Source organism: Lissotriton vulgaris, chromosome 1_1 (genome assembly GCF_964263255.1).
Source record: "Lissotriton vulgaris chromosome 1_1, aLisVul1.2, whole genome shotgun sequence".
NCBI classification, from domain to species: Eukaryota; Metazoa; Chordata; class Amphibia; order Caudata; family Salamandridae; genus Lissotriton; species Lissotriton vulgaris.
Window position 1 is genome coordinate 1,109,556,299 of NC_141685.1, and position 18,046 is coordinate 1,109,574,344.

General features: G+C 45.2%; 1 protein-coding gene across 4 annotated transcripts in view; it reads right to left on the reverse strand.

Annotated features, from left to right (window-relative positions):
* Positions 1-7,275: 7,275 nt before the first annotated feature.
* CRB3 (crumbs cell polarity complex component 3) overlaps positions 7,276-18,046 on the reverse strand; it is an 80,078-nt gene continuing 69,307 nt past the window's right edge. For 3 of the 4 annotated variants that reach the window (XM_086963597.1, XM_086963601.1, XM_086963598.1), the window contains 4 exons: positions 12,507-12,556; positions 10,358-10,498; positions 8,855-9,177; positions 7,276-8,762 (listed from right to left, as the gene is read on the reverse strand). In XM_086963597.1, the coding sequence (XP_086819723.1) occupies positions 9,082-9,177; positions 10,358-10,498; positions 12,507-12,556 (287 nt within the window). In that variant the 3' untranslated portion in view covers positions 7,276-8,762; positions 8,855-9,081. Of the gene's footprint in view, positions 8,763-8,854; positions 9,178-10,162; positions 10,499-12,506; positions 12,557-18,046 lie in introns of those variants that run through there. The other variant, XM_086963603.1, reaches the window with a different exon arrangement.

Genomic DNA, 18,046 nt, shown 5'->3' on the forward strand with positions numbered 1-18,046 from the left:
AGTGGTGCAGGGAGGGGGGGATGGTGGGGGGTGTTTGGGGTGTCTTATTTATTTATTTTCCTTTTTTCACACTGGGTGCCGTCAATCGATTCTGTGTTCTTTTGGTGCAAGGATTTCCTCCGATAAAAGGGTGGTTGGGATCTCCGCATTGAGTTGGAATGTGAACAGGCTTGGGGACAAGATCAAGAGGGGAATGGTTAGCCAACTGATTCGGAGACACTCCCCGGATGTGGTATTGCTGCAGGAGCCTCACCTCATGGGAAAGCGATGCATGGCACTTCACAGAGGGGGATATAAATTGGTCGCTCATTCTGGTTTTACTTCTGGGTCGAGAGGGGTTGGGATCTTTGTTAAGAACTCCTTCCCGCTGGCCATTCAGGCCACATGGTCCGACAACAGGGGTAGATCTGCTGGGATTTCTGGTCTGTGGGAGGGGCGGACAGTAACCTTTTTATCTGTGTATGTTCCACCAACCCTTCAGACGGATACTTTTCACGACCTGGGAAAGATATTTTTGACGTTGCCTCTTGGACTGTTGCTTGTTGGGGGTGACTTTAATGCAGTTATGAGTGGTGAGGTTGATAGGTGTCCGGCCCGGGCTCTGTTACCGTCCCGGAGATGGCTGGCTGACTTTGTGAAGACGACTGGTCTAATTGATGGTTGGAGACTCAAGAATCCTAATGAAATTCAATACAGACATGCTTCGGCAGCACATAAGTCTCTTTCCCGGATAGACTATGTATTGGTACCAGCGGCGCAGTCGGCTTGGATCAGGGAGGTGAGGCATTTGGCGAGGGGGGTCTCGGATCACGCGCCGGTTTGGGTCTGCCTAGACCTGGGCGGGTACGATGTGGCTAGGGTGGCACCTATTAGTGCCTGGCGATTGCGAGACCCTGCAGCAAAAAAGGAGATTATGCGCGTTGCGGACAGTTATTTTCAAGAGAATGTAGGAACAGTAGACTAAGTGCACCCTGTGGGAAGCTTACAAAACGGTTCTTAGAGGGGAGTTGTTCTTGTTTATTGCCGGGAAGAAGAGAAAGGGCCGCGCGGAGATGGACAGAGTGGAATCGGATCTGCAGGGGTTGGAGCGGGAGGTGTCACTGGACTCCACCCCGGAGGAACTGCATCGCCTACGCCTCCTTAGAGACGAGTATAAGAGTTTGGCGTGCGACGGGTCAAGGGCGCAACTGGCAGATACCCAGAGCAGAGTGTACGAGCATGGAGATGAGGCTAGGAAGCCGATAGCCTGGTTGGAAAAGGGGGAGTGGGTGTTGCACTCCGACAAATCGGGTACCATAACGAATCCACAGGAGATTGCAGATACGTTAGCTTGTTATTACAAGGCGGTGTATGCTGCCGAATGTCATTACTCAGAGTCCGACAATGCAGATATGATGCGGGATATTCTGATGCCCACCCTCTCGGATGAAGACGGGGACTTCCTAGACTTGCCATTTACTAATGATGAAGTGGCCCAGGCCATTAGGGGGGTTCGTTCAGGAAAAGCCTCAGGCCCCAATGGGCTCCCCATAGAGCTTTTTAAAGTAAATGCAACTAGATTGGCTCCCTTTGTCAAAGATGTGTTTAGCGAAAGCAGGGAGAGTGGCCAGCTTCCCTACGACCAGCGGGTTGCGAATATTGAAGTCATATACAAGGAGGGTAAACCAAAAACGTAATGTTCTTCGTATAGGCCGATCTCCTTATTGAACGCTGAGCCGAAGGTCTTGGCGAAGCTGCTTGCAACTCGGTTGTTCAAGGTCATCACGCCGTTGATTCACCCGGATCAGTCCGGTTTCATGCCTCGCCGTAATACGGCTCTTAACCTGCGCAGGCTACATGGGATTCTGGGCAGGGCTTCTCAAATACACGAGCAGACAGTCTTGCTGTCATTAGATGCCACCATGGCATTTGATAAGGTGGAATGGCCCTATCTTTTTACCGTCCTGGATAAGTTAGGCTTTGGTCTGGAGTTCGCTTCCTGGGTCCGACTCCTGTATTCTGACCCTCTAGCCCGGGTGGTCGTGAATAATTATAAGTCTGCTGATTTTGCTTTAGAGAGGGGCACCCGGCAAAGGGTGTCCCCTCTCCCCATTGCTCTTTGCTCTGGCGCTGGAACCGCTCGCGGCGTGGGTTCGTTGGGACAGATCGATCAGGGGCCTTAGGTGGACGTCCGAGTGGGAGGATAAGATATCTCTTTATGCTGATGACATATTATTGTATTTGACTTCCCCCCGGACTTCACTTATAGCGTTTCTAGATGCCTGGGCGGTGTTCGGGAGGTATTCCGGATTCTCCATTAACTGGGCGAACTCAGTCCTTTTCGTCTTAAGTGGTGATCCTCCGACTGTTCCTGCGGGCTGTCCGGTCAGGGTGGAAGAGGGGGGATTCAAGTATCTTGGTATTTTTGTATCCCAGGATCCGCAGAGTAGGTATGTTAATAACTTGTTGCCGCCTTTGGACAGACTCCGGAGGGATGCAGTGCGGTGGAAGTCTCTTCCACTGTCCATGCTGGGGCGTGCGGTGTTGTTTAAGATGATGGCGCTTCACCGCTTCCTGTACGCGCTCCAGAATTCCATGGATCTGGTCCCCATATCATACTTCAAGGAGATCGAATCTCTTCAGAGACTACTCCTATGGGAAGGCAGGCCCTGAATTGCGTTTGCTAAACTGACGTTGCCTTGGTATGACAGGGGATTGGCCTACCGAATATCCGGAAGTATTACTGGGCGTCTCAGCTGGCGGCAGTTAATCATGCTATTTATGGTTCGCCGCATGATCCCGGGTATGCTAGGGACCGTGGCCAGATACCCGGCGGTGAGTTCTCAAGGGCACTGTATGTCAGAAGGGAGCTTTTTCCAATGGTGGGGCCTACGGCGGTGGCTGTTCAGGTGTGGCATGACGTTACTCGTTCCCTTAATTGGGAGGGGAAGATAACTATGGCCACGCCGTTATGGAATGCAGAATGCTTGGGTAGCCTATGGAAGACCAAAGGATTCGACAAATGGGACCTTATTGGGATCTCCAGAGTAGGGGATATGTGGGGTAAGGATAGGATACTTACGTTTGAGACTTTGCAGGAGCGGTATCAATTGCAGGGGAGTGAGCGGTTTCGCTACTTGCAGATCAGGCATGCGTTGCTGGCCGGTATTCCCCGGGGGGTGACTCCCCTGGAGGCCTCCCCGTTGGAGGATCGTGTGCTAGAGGGTTACACATTGCGATTGGTGCACATGGGATTGGCTGTCAGTGGTGAGTGCAGAAGGGGATGTGGTGAGGTTGGAACGTTCCTACATGTGCCGTGGGACTGTACCCTTATCCGGGGGTATTGGTTGGCTGTTCACGACAAAATTCGCGAGGTGTTGGGAGTTGGCTTTGAGTTGGAGGCACGGCGATGTCTCTTGAATGTCTGGGAACCAACTGATCTTACGCCCCACGGAAAGGTGTGGGCCACACTCGCATGCGCTATTGCCAAGCGTAATTTTGCTCAATTGTGGGGGGTTACTCAACCGCCTACGATCGGGAAGTGGATGGAAGACATGGATTGGTGTATGTTTAGAGAGCGTGCTGTGTATGTGGCTAGGTGGAGGCCCAGGAAGTGGGGAAAAGTCTGGGGTGCCTGGAATGTATATAGGGGGGATATTTGCGCTCCCCCGGTCGTGTTAGATGACCCGCCAATGTCAGAGGAGCCCTGAGCCCATGGATCATTAATTGTGCTTTATCTTTTGTGACCAAACGGATGTGACATCTTCAATGTTTTTGCCTGACCGTACCCAGTGTACTTTATTGTTTGTATTTATGATTTATTTTGTGTTTTAATAAAAATAATTATTTTTTTTTAAAAACAACATGACATTTTCATTATAGTAGTATTTCTATTGGATTTTAAATGTACCATATTTCTAAACCTTTACCTGTGGTATCATGGCAGGCGGTCGTTTTTAGGTCTCGGCCTAATCCAGCGCATGCGCTGGTCTGGTCGAGACATTTAGTAACTGTTTTGAAAAGTGCTACTTTCCCGGCGACCAGCTTACCATCACGGGCCTAAGAGCGTGCGCATGCGCGTAATAGCAAGCTAGTGACCGGCGAGATAGCACATGCGGTGACGGGAGCGCACCGCTCGCGTTTTTTTTCATTTTGTGGCAGCGCAGCTTTACTTTTACGGACAATGCTTGTTTGTACCCGGGGTGGTGCCGGGGGAGGTGAGGGGGGGGGGGGGCGGGGACATTCAAGAAAGTTCTTATTCTGTTGCAAGCCCTGGGTCGCCACTAACCCCGTGAATTCGAACGCAGGCCCAGTGTCGTCTCTTGGAATGTGTTTTAGTTGTGTGCTGCCATTGAGCTACATTGCTGCCATGGAAGGCTATCTGGGGGCTTTACACCAATGCAATTACCGTTTTTACTGTACATTAAACATCACAAGTTCATCCCCAAATGGCCACACTTCGAATCTCATGCAATTAACCTCTGGTCCACTGTGTACCTGCTCAATAGTCTTTCACGGACGTCCTTGGAAATGGAATAAAGCTCTAGTCCACTGTGTACCTGCTAAATATACTTGAGTAATTTGAAGTAAATCAGGACTTCAGCTCCACTGAGAAAGGCAAGAGGCTATAGCAGCAATGCAAATGCTCCCTAGTTGTACTATTGACATCCTCGACAGTACTTGTCTGAAATGCACCAACTTGGCATCACTAGATAGGCATGATTCCCATTAGCCCATGTAATCAAATCCCAGGGCGGAAAGAAGGTGTTTTGACGGAAAAGGGCAGGACCAACTCCGGCCTAAACAGCGCCAAGCACCAATCATTGCTGCTTGATGCACTCATATAGTTGTTGTATGAAGTGGCCAATCTTCCCATCTCGAACTTGCAAGACATGCTATAAACTGATCTTCAGGTTCCAAATCTCTAAAAGCACAGTTCAGCGCCTTGTTTGCAGGCTGAAACCAGCCTCGCTGCTCTCGACTATACCCCATGGAAAACTCCCAGCGTCCGTTTTATTTCTGCTGTAACATCAGCCAGCGGGTGCTCTCCACCAAGATAGGAGACCACTTGGCATGCAGCCAATTCTGGATATCGGCTGTAAAACTTAAGGGAAAAAAATCGTAAAAGGTGAATTTTATGTACACATCTGATAGGTCAAGCATTGTTGTAAAAATAAATATACAAACGTACAAGTCAGCGTTGCTTTATTCTCTTTGGTCTGTTTAATACAAGAGTACTATTCAGCAAATATTCATATATAACTGGACTTATTTCAAGAATGAAAAATAAACAGACGTTTACTCAGTATCCAAGGTTTGACAGCCAACTAAGAGCAGCAGTCACATGAATTTGCCTCCTTATATTGAATGATCGCACCGGAAGCAATTCTTTGTGAATGAACAATAAACTTACAGCTCATAAGCAATTTTCCTTTTCTGGCTACAGAAAGGGAGAGAAATGTAGAATATGTGGTGAGAGAGCTTTGCTCCAATTGTTCTGACAAAAGTAGTGGATGTTTTAGCCAACCTCCTCTTAATGCAATTTGCACTACTTCCATTAAACAAAAAAAAAACTAACTCTTGGGTAGTATCTTCAAGGTCTAGTACTGAAAGAAACACACAATTACAGCATGGTAATACATAAACATATCATAAACTACTTGTCATTCCTCTTCCATAGTTGTCCCTTCCCTACTGCTCAGCCAGGTTGAATGCTGGAATGTGTGATGATGGAACCAAGCCTGAATAAAGTTACCTTGTTTGTACACCGGGTCTATGGATCTTCCATTTGCGACAACATGCACTGAAAAAGCAAATATGTTTGACACTCACTGTCAAAAGCAATAAATGTCTGCTTCAGTGTAAAAAAAAATTAAAGTAGGATTGCTTAGTGTATAGGTAATTTAATGTGTAATAAGTGACTACTTTTGCGTAGTAAAACAGTCACTCATGCATTTTAACGGAAATGGTAGGGTATACCCAAACACCATATAAAACTGTGAAGGTAAAATACGCCGGTAGGCAGATCAAAGATTGTGGTGGCATCCACCTTCGGGAGCGAGCAGGGGCGTGCCACAAGCACGAGTGCAGTGCTTGAAAATGAGCGCGAAGCACTCGCGCTCCACTCTCTTTCGCCTCTTTGTGCCTTCTCACTCCCTGTCCGGCTCTAAACCACAGCACCCTGCTTACTCCCTGTCTCTACTCTTTGTCCCGCTCTCACCCCTTGCTTCCGGCGCCTTCTGCCTGTCCGGCTCTATGCCACAGCACCCTGCTTGCTCCCTGTCTCTACTCTCTGCCCCTAGCCCCTGCTCTCACCCCGAGCTTCTGGTGCCCTCTGCCTCTCCAGCTCTACGCCACTGCACCCTGCTCGCTGTCTCTACTCTCTGCCCCCTCGCTCTCACCCAGTGTTTCCAGTACCTTCTGCCTGCTTAGCTCTATGCCACAGCACCCTGCCTCTACTCCCGGCGCCACCCCCCGCTCTCAAGTTTTAGTTATGTTTTATATTATTGTATGTGAAAGTTTTAGCAAATGTTTTAGAACTTTCACATACAATAATATAAAACAATTAAAAACTTAAAAGATCCCGAAGGCGAGACCTATTGGCTATGCCAATGCTTGTTTTCATTGTTGCATATGTGATATATTTCAGAACAAATTTCACTATCATTACAGAGAGGATAACCATACGCATACTGACATAGACACATTACCACATGGGATATAGATTAATTGTTCATATCATGCACATCCAGTAATTCATCGGGTCATCCCATAGTCATCTATATTAAGGATGTGGCAATCCGGCTGCTCTAATGCATTACTCAAGAGAACGAAATACACAGAATGGGTCCACCTAATGACAAAAAATCATGTAAGCAAGCTTCCTTTCTGAATATGAAATATGCAGTTTTCAGAAACTGCTTGCTACATACCCCCTGAAGAAGGAACTATGTAAAGCCTGAAATACATTGGATATTCACAAAAAAATGTAATAGCTAAACATGGAAAGAACATATTGTGCAATATGCAAGTACAGTATGGATAAGCATGATGAATAATTAACAATAATGTATACTTAAAGGAAGATTTGATTTTATTAACAAAAAGGTCATGTTAACGTCTGGAATTTAACTAAAAAAAGCCACCGAAGATCTTGTATCCAGCAACATAGCAGTGGTCACTGGGACTATCCCAGTTTCCAAGCGAGCAGTTTTTTTTCCCCACAAGATGTGCAAAGGAATTTTTCCTACCAGTATTTACTGTGTACATCCAATAAAAGATACTCATTCAACCATGTGTGTTAAAATAGATTTATTGCTTTTAAGAACACGATAAAATCTCATCTTGCGTTCTAGCAAGGCTCAAAGTCTGTACAATGCTTGTTGTGTCCAAAGACAGGCAAAGATGCGCAGCATAGGTGAAAAATCTAAAGTAAGGTAGGAAGCAGAAAGCCAAAGCAGGAACATACCAGGACCAATCCGGAACTACAAAAGAGGGTACAGCCGAAGGGACAGCCAAGAAGCCATCAAACGCTACTGCTGAAGGCCTTCCTAAGGCAATGATTCAGGTCCTTTCTGAGGCTATGGTTCAGGCCCCATCCACAGTGACAAGTCAGACTCCATTGGTGGAAAAGGACCAGGACCCATACATGGCTGCAGGTCAGCTTAGAGCCCATCCACAGCTACGGGTGAGCTCAGGACCCATACCAAGTTATGGACGAAGACTCATGTCAAAGCTACAGATCAGGCCCAATCCATAGCTATAAATGATACAAAGACTCTCGGAAGTGAGCCCTATGGAATAGAAATCTTTGCAGAAAAGCAGGAAGCCCCATTAAAAATAGAATAGCACCTGCCCAGATCAAAAAAATTAAAAAAAAATGGCAAGAGAGCTTTAGCAGAGTTGGACTGAGCAAGCAGGTTTGTAAAGCAGAGAAACCGCATAATGACATCCACACAGGCACTTCTGTGAACAAAGGTAGAGGGTCCCGGTTGATCACTATAGCATCAATGTGTTCCATGGAGATGAGAGGAAAACATTTGGTAGATACATAGCAGCATCTTTGCGGTGGGGGCAAGGGTGAAGAGTCTCAAAACCTACAACTAGGCTGTGGGTTTTTAGAACATCAGAGAAAGCCAAGATCCAGACTCCTGTCTTCGCTATAAGAAACGACCTGAGGTTTTTAACTCAAACCTTCGGCCAATTGAGAATCAGGTGCAATGTCTTACCTCCCAGACCAGGTTAGTGTGTCATTGTGTGCGGGGAACAAGTAGGATACATTTTAGGATCTGAATTTCCTCTCGAGGTTGAGATAGATAATGTGCATTGTGTTAAGAGAGTCAGACTCATGAGTGAGGTAAGTGGAGGTGAGTCAAGATTCATCATTGAGTTTCTGTTAATTAACAGAAAGGTTCTGAAAAGATGCATTAAATTAAGACAGTCATAAACATGAAACTACTTCACCACAGCAGGGAACCTATGTTGTGTTGTCCTTCTGTGTGTTACCAGACAAGATAGCATAGAGGATTCCATGAGGTCCAACTCCCTTTAACTGGCTTAAGGACACTGTTACTTGTTTTTTTTTTGTTCATTTTGATTGGAAGTGGTTGGTTTGATAATGCCAGTTCAGTGGCACGGGTAAAGTTTGCGGACTGATCACAAAAAAGGATGGTGTTAAGGAGGCCATGTTTGTACTCAGCAGACATCCCAGTGTCAAAAAACCTAATTTTGCAATCTTGCCTTTGGCACAGCAGAAAAGACTTAGTTAGGGGTATGGTGAGCTACTAATTTAATAATTTTTGATGTAATATCACATTGTGATTTCTTCTGAATATACGAAGTTGAATCAGATTGCTCGGCAGGAATCTAGAATTACTAATTTAAGGACATGGTAATTTTCTAATAAAACATATAGAGAAATGGGAATAAACACCTTGGCCTAAGCACAGAAGGCAAAGCATCAGCAATGCAATTTCCAGCGAGTGCCCCAATCGTGCACAGCATAGTGGCAGTGAAGCAGATGTGAGCTCCAGAGCACAACAAAATATCCTGGGGTCATAGTGGGACCTCAGCCGTCTCTTGGAAGGTCCATCCTTGATGTCACTAGACAGCAGATCCCTGCGTGTGTGATGCCCTCTCGTCTTCCCACGTCGCTGCCAGGTTGTCCTTGCAGTAGTTTCCTAGCTCCTTGCCAGACGGCTGAAAGAGACACACAGCCCATCTCAAGGTGGGAAGGGAAATGGGGACAGTGGGCATTCAAGTTAAGGGGTAAGGGTGCAATGAAGGAAGTCATACACACAACACAGGGTTAGTCTTCAACTCCTCTCCAACTATCCTAGATCCCCGCTATTCACAGGCAATGACATTCCTCTGCACTCTTAGAGGAGACTTTTACCCGCCCTCCTTACTTCTTTATGGAGCATCACAGTACTGGGGGACACAACAAGTTAACGACGTCAAGGCCCAGGTACAAGTCACCATAGAAAATTACATCATGGCCCAGGGACAAGCCAACATAGGTAGTGACATCACAGCTCACCAACCAGGTACTGTCGGTGATGACATCACAAGCTGATGTCTTCGCCTAGGAGCAGAGTAGCAGACTACGTCAGAGGGTAAACACAATCAATGACTTGGGGATGCAATTCTGAGATATGTGTTAAATGGAAGGTCATGGAATACTCAAAATATGTACTGGTGATTAAATATAGATGGAAAAAGTAATTTATCCAGAAATGGAAGCCCTTGATCACGGTCAGTGGGTGGCCAACAGTAACAAGTTTCAAAGCACTAGGGAGAGGAGTGAAGTGTGCAAAACAGGGGATACCTTACATTCATGTACGTTCAGTCAAAGGCTATAGGTTCACATGTTAGAGCTTGAATAAGTATAATAAATATAGGCACATGATACTGCATAGGCAATGATGGGCCAATAAAGGTAGGGTTAAGAGACAGAGCTCACAGAAACTATGCAGCTCTCCTTTCCGAGATGTTCTTTTGCCCCTTTGCCCACTGGCAGCCCCCTTCTTAGTATCAACCTGACCCACCCTACAAAGAGAAGTCTTTACTACCATCAAGCCCAGCACATATATATTACGGGATTAGGCCCAAGTCTCCAGATGCCTACTGCCCAAATCTGTCAACAGTAATGTGATCATGTTATTCCTCTAATAAATGTATAGTCTCTCGCATCACAGCTGCAGGTGACCTCAGGACTTGAGGCATAAACGCGTAGCCTGGTCCTCTGCGGTATGGACCGGGTGGAGATTGGCTTCCAAAATGGCAGGAAAGTTTAGCACACTCTCCCTCACAAAGGTCAGATGAGCCGCTCCTCAGGAGGCAGTTTCAAGGCGTTGCTCGTATCCACGCGGGAACCCACCTGCTCCTCACTGCTCGGGCGATAGGTGCCCTCTGTCTGGCGCTTTTCACGCACTTTGAGGATAACAAAGACGAGGATTCCGATGAGGACTAGCCCTCCTACCACACAGGGGACAGTGATGGCAGCAATGCGCTGAGATTCCTGTGGGAGAATAAAGAGAATAACCTTGTAAGCAATTAATCTGTGCATCACCCCAATGTGCAGGTATTGCATTACTCAGCCATGCAGGAAGTCTGGTGCGCCTAACTTAAACTGCTGCTGTACTAGCAAGTGAATGACCCTGGCTCTAGGATTCGGTGTAAGATCAACTAGGGTTTAATCAACACATGCCTTTTCCCTATCAGAGAGCTGAGTGAGAGACCCAAGACTCTGGAACAGCAGGCAGTCATTCGGACTGTCATAGGTGGGTTCCAGCCCACTGGACTGCCTAGGGTATGTGAATTTCCGCCCCACTGCATGAGAGGACTCCGCCCCACTGCATGAGAGGACTCCTGTCAGGCCCTGTGGAACAGCCGTGGGCACTGCCCTTTCGCCAGGAAGTCTTGTAGCTGAACCACTGCTGTCTTGAGCAGTTGTGGCTTGGCCGTATGGACACCTGTGGGTGCACTTTCCTCCCTTTCTCTGGGATAGTAGTGGGTGGGCCAAAGCTCTGTTCTGAAGGGCAGTACGAGGGGGCACCCTCTAGGAGAGCAGTGGGTGGCCCCCCTTCTCTGGCATATGAAACACTGCAAGATAGGGTTTGGCTCCAAGTGCCAGTCCTCAAGTGAGTCCTTGCTCTTGTCTGTGGCAGCTGTGGTGGGTAGTGATGGGCTCCCAGGGGTAGGCATGTAGGTGGGTCGACACTCTACTCTTTGACACAGTCCAGGGAGGGCCCTGTCCTGAGATTCTAGGATCAATAGTTTGTCAGTTTCATGGTTGACCACATTTAGGAAATTAAAATGTTATTCAGGAATTATTAACTAGAAAATCTTTCTGAGAGGTTATTTTTACTGGTACTCTTCAAAAACACCTAAACAAAACACAGGTGCACTGGTCTTTTTTTTTAATAACCCTAGAGCCAAATGCGAGACCTTCAATGCGAATTGTGTGTATAATCTGGGGGATGGGTGAATGTGCCTTCAAGGGATTTTTCAAATGAATGATTAGTTTATTTTAAGCTAACATTTGGGAGCAAGATGGATGATATGCTTGCTAATTGATTTCTTTCAACTCGTCAATTATTTTAGGCAATTTCTTGTATACGGGTACAACTCCATTCAAGAGCGAACAATCATATGGAGCAAATCTCAAAGAGGTGTATAGAACAGACAAAAACGGGTGTATATATGAAAGTATTACATTTTATATATTAGAATTTTTCAGGGTACTTGTATACAATACATACAATGAAACAAGAAGGTAATTAATATGCACTCGAAAACCTTCACTGTAACAATTGCAACACTTTCTTAAAATAAACCACAAATCAATATCAAAGAAAAAAGTGTATAAGTCGACGTTTCGGACTCTAGTTTTGCATTAGTGAGACCATCTTCAGGACTGTTTAGTATTGAGGTTGTAGACCTCGAGACAATCAGACCAACTTGACTCAATTTCTTCAAAATCGTGGCGCTGGAGATGTGCAACTCCTACTGGCCCTTGCGGCAGTGTGTTCAGATTTTATTGCGTGTCGATGAAAACTTCCTCAGACTAGAGGGAAACTCGGGACTCATACGAGTGTAGAACTAGAGATGGACTTATCTATCAGAATTACGTCGGAGCACGCGTATTCAAACTTTATGGCGTGTTAGTTGCAACTTTGAGCCAGCACAAGGTATCACGTATTGAAATCGTGGATGCCCCGTTATTTTAACGGTCTTATTTAGAGCGACCAGCACTTTATGGGTGACATAAGATAAGGAATTCAAGACTGCAAATCTGACACCCCACCAGGATTTGTTCCAGCTGAACTCGGGACTCACACTCTGCATGTGCTATCACATATCACTGCATATGCTGGTACCTCTCTGTGCATTGATCAACTCCCCTTTACCTCTGCGTGTGATGGTCAACTCTTATCACTTATCTCTGCACGCTCTGGCATTCACTTTCACCTCTGCCTGCGCTGGTACACACTTTCACCACTGTGCGCACAGGTGCACTCCCTTACCGTCAGTCCTGTGCCAGGTGCTTCTGTACTGTTCGTAGCGCTGGGTGTATCTGGTGAGGAAAGAACACATCTGTAACAACCCTCAAATGTATTCCTACTAGATCTCGTTAATACCTGCATTTGAAACAAGGAGCATCTACAATACTCCTACCTCAACTCAACCCCACCTCCCACACATACATTTACTATGCTTTACCACCTATGTCCATTAGGCATTCTCCCGCCTACTACACAAAATATGTCTGGCACCAGCTCCCTGGGAGGAAGAAAACCAAGCGCTGGCAAAGCCAATAGGTTTGGCCAGTTAAATGCAGGTGCACAGCCTTTGACTTTGCTAATGTGGTTTGGCATAGTTTATGGCGAAAACCATTCAAACAGATGCCTATGAACATTTATGCAAGCATGTGCAATGGCAGTCATCTTGGAATTGTATTTTTATTTTTTAGAACCAGCTAACCCAAGATGCCTTTCCATGCATTCTCACACAGTCAGCCATATTGGACTGATTTATGTTGTACTTAGAGAAAAAAATCCAAGATGGCTAGCTCATGTGTAAACATGCACAGACAAAGGTGGTGTGATTATTTTTATTCTGGGGAAAAAAATCCAGGGGCGTGGCCAAGATGGCGGGCAGCTAGGACGTGCTTTCTCGATCGCTCCTGAGCCACTGGCAACAAAAGCCTCACCAGCGTAACACAGAGGTGTGTGGAGGACATTGGGGCGAGAAATTCACCCCCAATCCCCCTGCATATGATTTTGCCTGGGGCGGGCTGGTTTCACAGCCCCATCGCGAAAGAGGGGGTCCCACATGGAGTGACGGCTGAGACATGCTACTAGCGAAATCCAGAGCACCGGACAGCGCATCAAGCCCCCTAGGCGCAACAAGTGAGAAGGGGATGATCCCCAACCTGGTGCACCGCATCTAAGGGACATACCCAAGCACAGTAAAGAGAAGACCTTGACAGGATCTGGGTGCAATTGAGGATAGCCCTGCTAACCTACATAGCTTGACATTCCCCCCCATCAAGATCCTCCTTTGCTGGCACGCTGCTCTGCCCCCGACACAGCCATAGTTCCAAAAGTGGAGGAGCACTGGCGTGGAGGGTACAGCACTCAACCCCATCGGCCCCACGTGGTTGAAGGCCAGGCAGGGGATCCCTGGCGGATTGTCTGGAGTTGCACGCTCATAAAAGGGGCCCATTCTCAGGCCATACGAACATTTGGGAGAGCAGGGTGTGAGCAACACGAGATACCCCTCTGGCTTGATGGGCCAGGCCTGATGGGATGAGTGTTGGCCACAAGTAACCTGAAGGAATATAGGGTTCTTGAGACACAGAATATGCCAAATTTTTTATGGCCAAATTCGAAAATGACCACATACTGCACAATCCTGATTGGAACACTGGTATCGGACAATATGCACGATACATAGATGATATTTTTGTGCTTTGGACTAAGTCAAAGGAAAAATTGGAAGCATTGATTAAACAACTTAACACACGGGATGCTCGCATCAAATTTACCCGTACAATCAGTCAAACTCAAATGAACTATTTGGACGTTTTAGTCAAAAAAGGTATAAATCAAAGGGGATTCCAGACGGAAGTCTATACTAAACCAACTGATAGAAATAACTTGTTGCACTTTAACAGTTTTCATCCTCGGAGTCTTATTCACAACTTGCCATATTCGCAGTTCATTAGAATAAAAAGGATCTGTTCAAACCCTGAAACTGCGAAGTCTAAAACACTTGAATTAAAAAAAAGTTTATGGACAGAGGTTATCCAGAGAAAATCGTACAAGAAAATTTGGACAGAGTGACGATTAGAATGCGTTCATCATTATTTGTCAAGCACCAATCACCAAAATCGAAAACCCCCACATATGTATCCAAGTATTCCACAAGCTCCAAACAAATTCAACGTATTATCAGAAAACAATGGAAATTACTGGAGGCAGAACCGGATTTCAAAGATCTATTTTCAGATAAACCAACCTTTGGATACACTCGTGGGAAGAACCTACAAGAATTAATTTCACCATCCAAACTGAAATCCCAGGTACAACACAAAGGCATGGCACGACGCCATAACTGCATCCATTGCAACAACATGATACTTGGTGAATACCTCACTCATCCCCATTTGGGAAAACAGATAAAACTACGACACTCGGCGGACTGCAACACAACTAATGTTGTGTATTGTTTGAAATGTCCTTGCAGGCTAATTTACGTTGGAAAAACAGAACGCAAATTCAAGTTAAGACTAACGGAACACAAAAGTACGATTCGTACACATAGCACAACTTCGAGTGTAGCCACACATTGGCATGAGGCCAAACACAGCATCTCGCAAATACGCAGTCAAATCATTGAGGTATTATTACCTTTAGAGGGAGTAGACAACCACAATAGACTGTTACAAATAGAAATCTATTGGATAGACAGCCTGGGCACAATATTTCCAAAGGGATTAAATGAACGGGTTGATTATAGCTGTTTTTTATGAGATAGATAGTGTAGCATCAACTTGAGGATACATATTCAACATACTTTGATGTTATCATTTCTGTAGATTACTTAAGGTTATGTTCACAACTGCATTATGCAATATGGCATTTCTTATGATGTTTCATCTGATCTCAGCACACCTGTATATGTATACAGACGGGTTGCCTTTGTATTTCTTATCATTGAATTGGATGTGTACAGGTTTTAGATTCACTATGAATTCATAAATACTGACATGACAATTTTGTAAGTTCAACATGTGGATTAAACTATGCTGGATATTTTTATTACATTTTGTTCATATTAGTGGCTTGCAATTTGGGTATTTGTTCATATTATTTGCAAAACATTGTCGCAACTGTAGAGTACAACACACATGGCATATCATATATGCACAACACACCGTGTTTTTTCTGCACTATATTCTCCAATGGTTCCCTTCACACCGAGTTCACAAATATATATAACTTTTGCACTTTTGGTATCACTTTATTTAAAGTATGGACCTTTATTCTCCACAATAGGTATCGGCACAAGGTGTTCTGTCAGTCCGTGCGCATATATCAGTCCTCTTTCTATTTTCATCATATCTTGGTGCCCCCGGCACGTTAGTCCGTTCCTCACTTTTTGTGCACTAGTCCTATTTCTATTGCGCCCTTGTACGCGCTGCCCGAGTTCTCACTAAGGTCTCCACTGGCTTGATGGTTGGATCACTGTTGTTCCGTGGCGTTCACATTCCGTAAGTTATCACTGTCCTTTTCGTGTAGTCAGTACAGCATCCGACTAGATCATTGAGCGTTGCTATAATTTTATGCACCATTATCATTTTAGATAACGACATCTCCACTGGGTAGTCGCATTACCTGTAATCCGACAGGTAAGCGCATATTTTTGCAACACTTCCCTCTCTCCTTTTTTTAGCAACTTCTAGCCCGTATGGTATAGACAGCTATTGTTTATGCTTATGTATATTTTCACAGGGTTCGTCTTCTCTCTGGACATCCAGATTACTTTTTGGTAAGCTCTCTATGTGATTTCACCTAGGTACGATTCATATATATTTTGAATAAGGGTTTTCAGTAACACAAAGGCATTCGCTATTTCTTTCAGTGAGTCACCATTTGTGACATTCTAGTATTCGGACTGGTCTATACTACATTACAAGCAGGTACGCAGGTATGATGCGTATCTCATGTAGTGCTTTGATTACCATCACACGGCCACATTTCCTGTATTCGGTGCACTGTTATGAGTTGTTCCGCACTATGGCCACCGTGCGTATTGTTCGTGCATATTCACCTTAATTTCATCTTTTGATTAGTCACGGTTGGTTTCCATCTTTATTTTTCAGCTTTCTTTCTCAGAGTTTGCATGTACTTACTGTTGTGCATGATAGGTGCTATACACACATAACCTTTAACACAGAACATTCTTACAGGATTTGTTCACCAGCATGTTGGGTCCGCTTGATTAACAGCATTTACAACACACACCTCAGTAAGGTTTCACCACGTGTTAAAAATGTGTTTACAATTTTGTTGTGGAGACAAACCTCCCATGTATGAATAATATATACCAGTGTGTCATTTGTTTGTTTTCAGATTTACCCCTGAAGAAGGGACCATGGGGTCCCGAAATGCATAGGGCTAATTCCTTACAGATCTGCTCACTTTGGAATTTATGTTTATAAGACCACTGTTTATTTTAATAAGATTTTGAAAAATGTGTAAATATGAGTGGAGATGGTATCCACATACAATTTATGTTTGTAACTAATGTTCATGTATTTCACTGTATACAACATACTGTTAATCCAATTTTGAATACAATTTTGAAAAGAGTTCACATGGTTTAATTAGTGTTATTATAATACATTGATTGGAAAATTGTTCTATTTATTTTGGCAACTGCTAAGGGTACTGTGCTACCCACTCAGGGACTATTTCCTGTTTTCTACTTGGTATTTTTATGCCTGTGAGGTCACAACAGGTAGTGGGTACGCACCCGTAAAACTAAATACTTGAATAGATTAATCACACAGTTAGAATTGGCGGTGCATCTCCTGACTCTATTTTTCAGAGCACCGATTAGTGACATCTTCTGCGCTAAGGCATGACAGCATGGCAGCGAACAGAAGAAAGAAGGAGCGCTCCCTTAAAGATATGTTTGGTAAAGCCGGCGGAGGCACCAGTGTGGAAGACAAGAATCTAAATGCAGGGGGAGATACCAAATCAGATACCAGTGACAGGGAGGGTCCGATGACTGTGAGAAGTTGGCCTGATAGGTAGTGTTTCCAATTCTGGAACCACTGGTTATCAGTCCAAACAAACCCCAAAGATGTCAGGTTGTAAGTCAACCTTGTAGACAAGCTATCCTAGTGGTAGCATGGACTAAGCAGCCTTAAAGGCTTAACTTAAGAGGTCGTGTTAAGCGAGCTGTTTTACCACATACAATCCTGTAATCAAATGAAAGGACACCACACAAGTATATATTATAAAAATATATGTATTTATTTCTAAATTACTCCCCAGTACTCTTTATGAGGAAAGGGGCACAAGCGTTAAATCAAAAGCACTGTTACACATATAAAGTTGCACGTTTATGGATGAGGGCGGGTGGCCACTCAGACCATATATCAAAAAAGTGGTATAAGTAACACTTTACGAACAATGGTTAGGCCTAGGGCCTAGAGATTCGCTGGGAGCAGTCAGGACAAGCAATGAAGGAGTCGGGAGTAGCCCACAGGAGACGGGTGCAGCACGGAAAGTGCGGCGCGCACCAATGCACTGTCAATGGTGCGTAAAAGTCAATTAAAGTGAATAAAAAGATACTTCCGCTGAACCTAGGAACACAAAACTTTAGACACAGACCCTAGAGGTGTGTACCAGTGTAAAGACACCGGCGTTGCAAAGTTACCTCACCCACAGGCCGTGGGTGCACAGGGTCGAAGTGGCGTCGGGTTCTGTCACGCAGGTTCTGGGTGCTTGGAGCTGTTGCAGCTGCAGGCGCTGTGAAGCAGAAGTGTCCG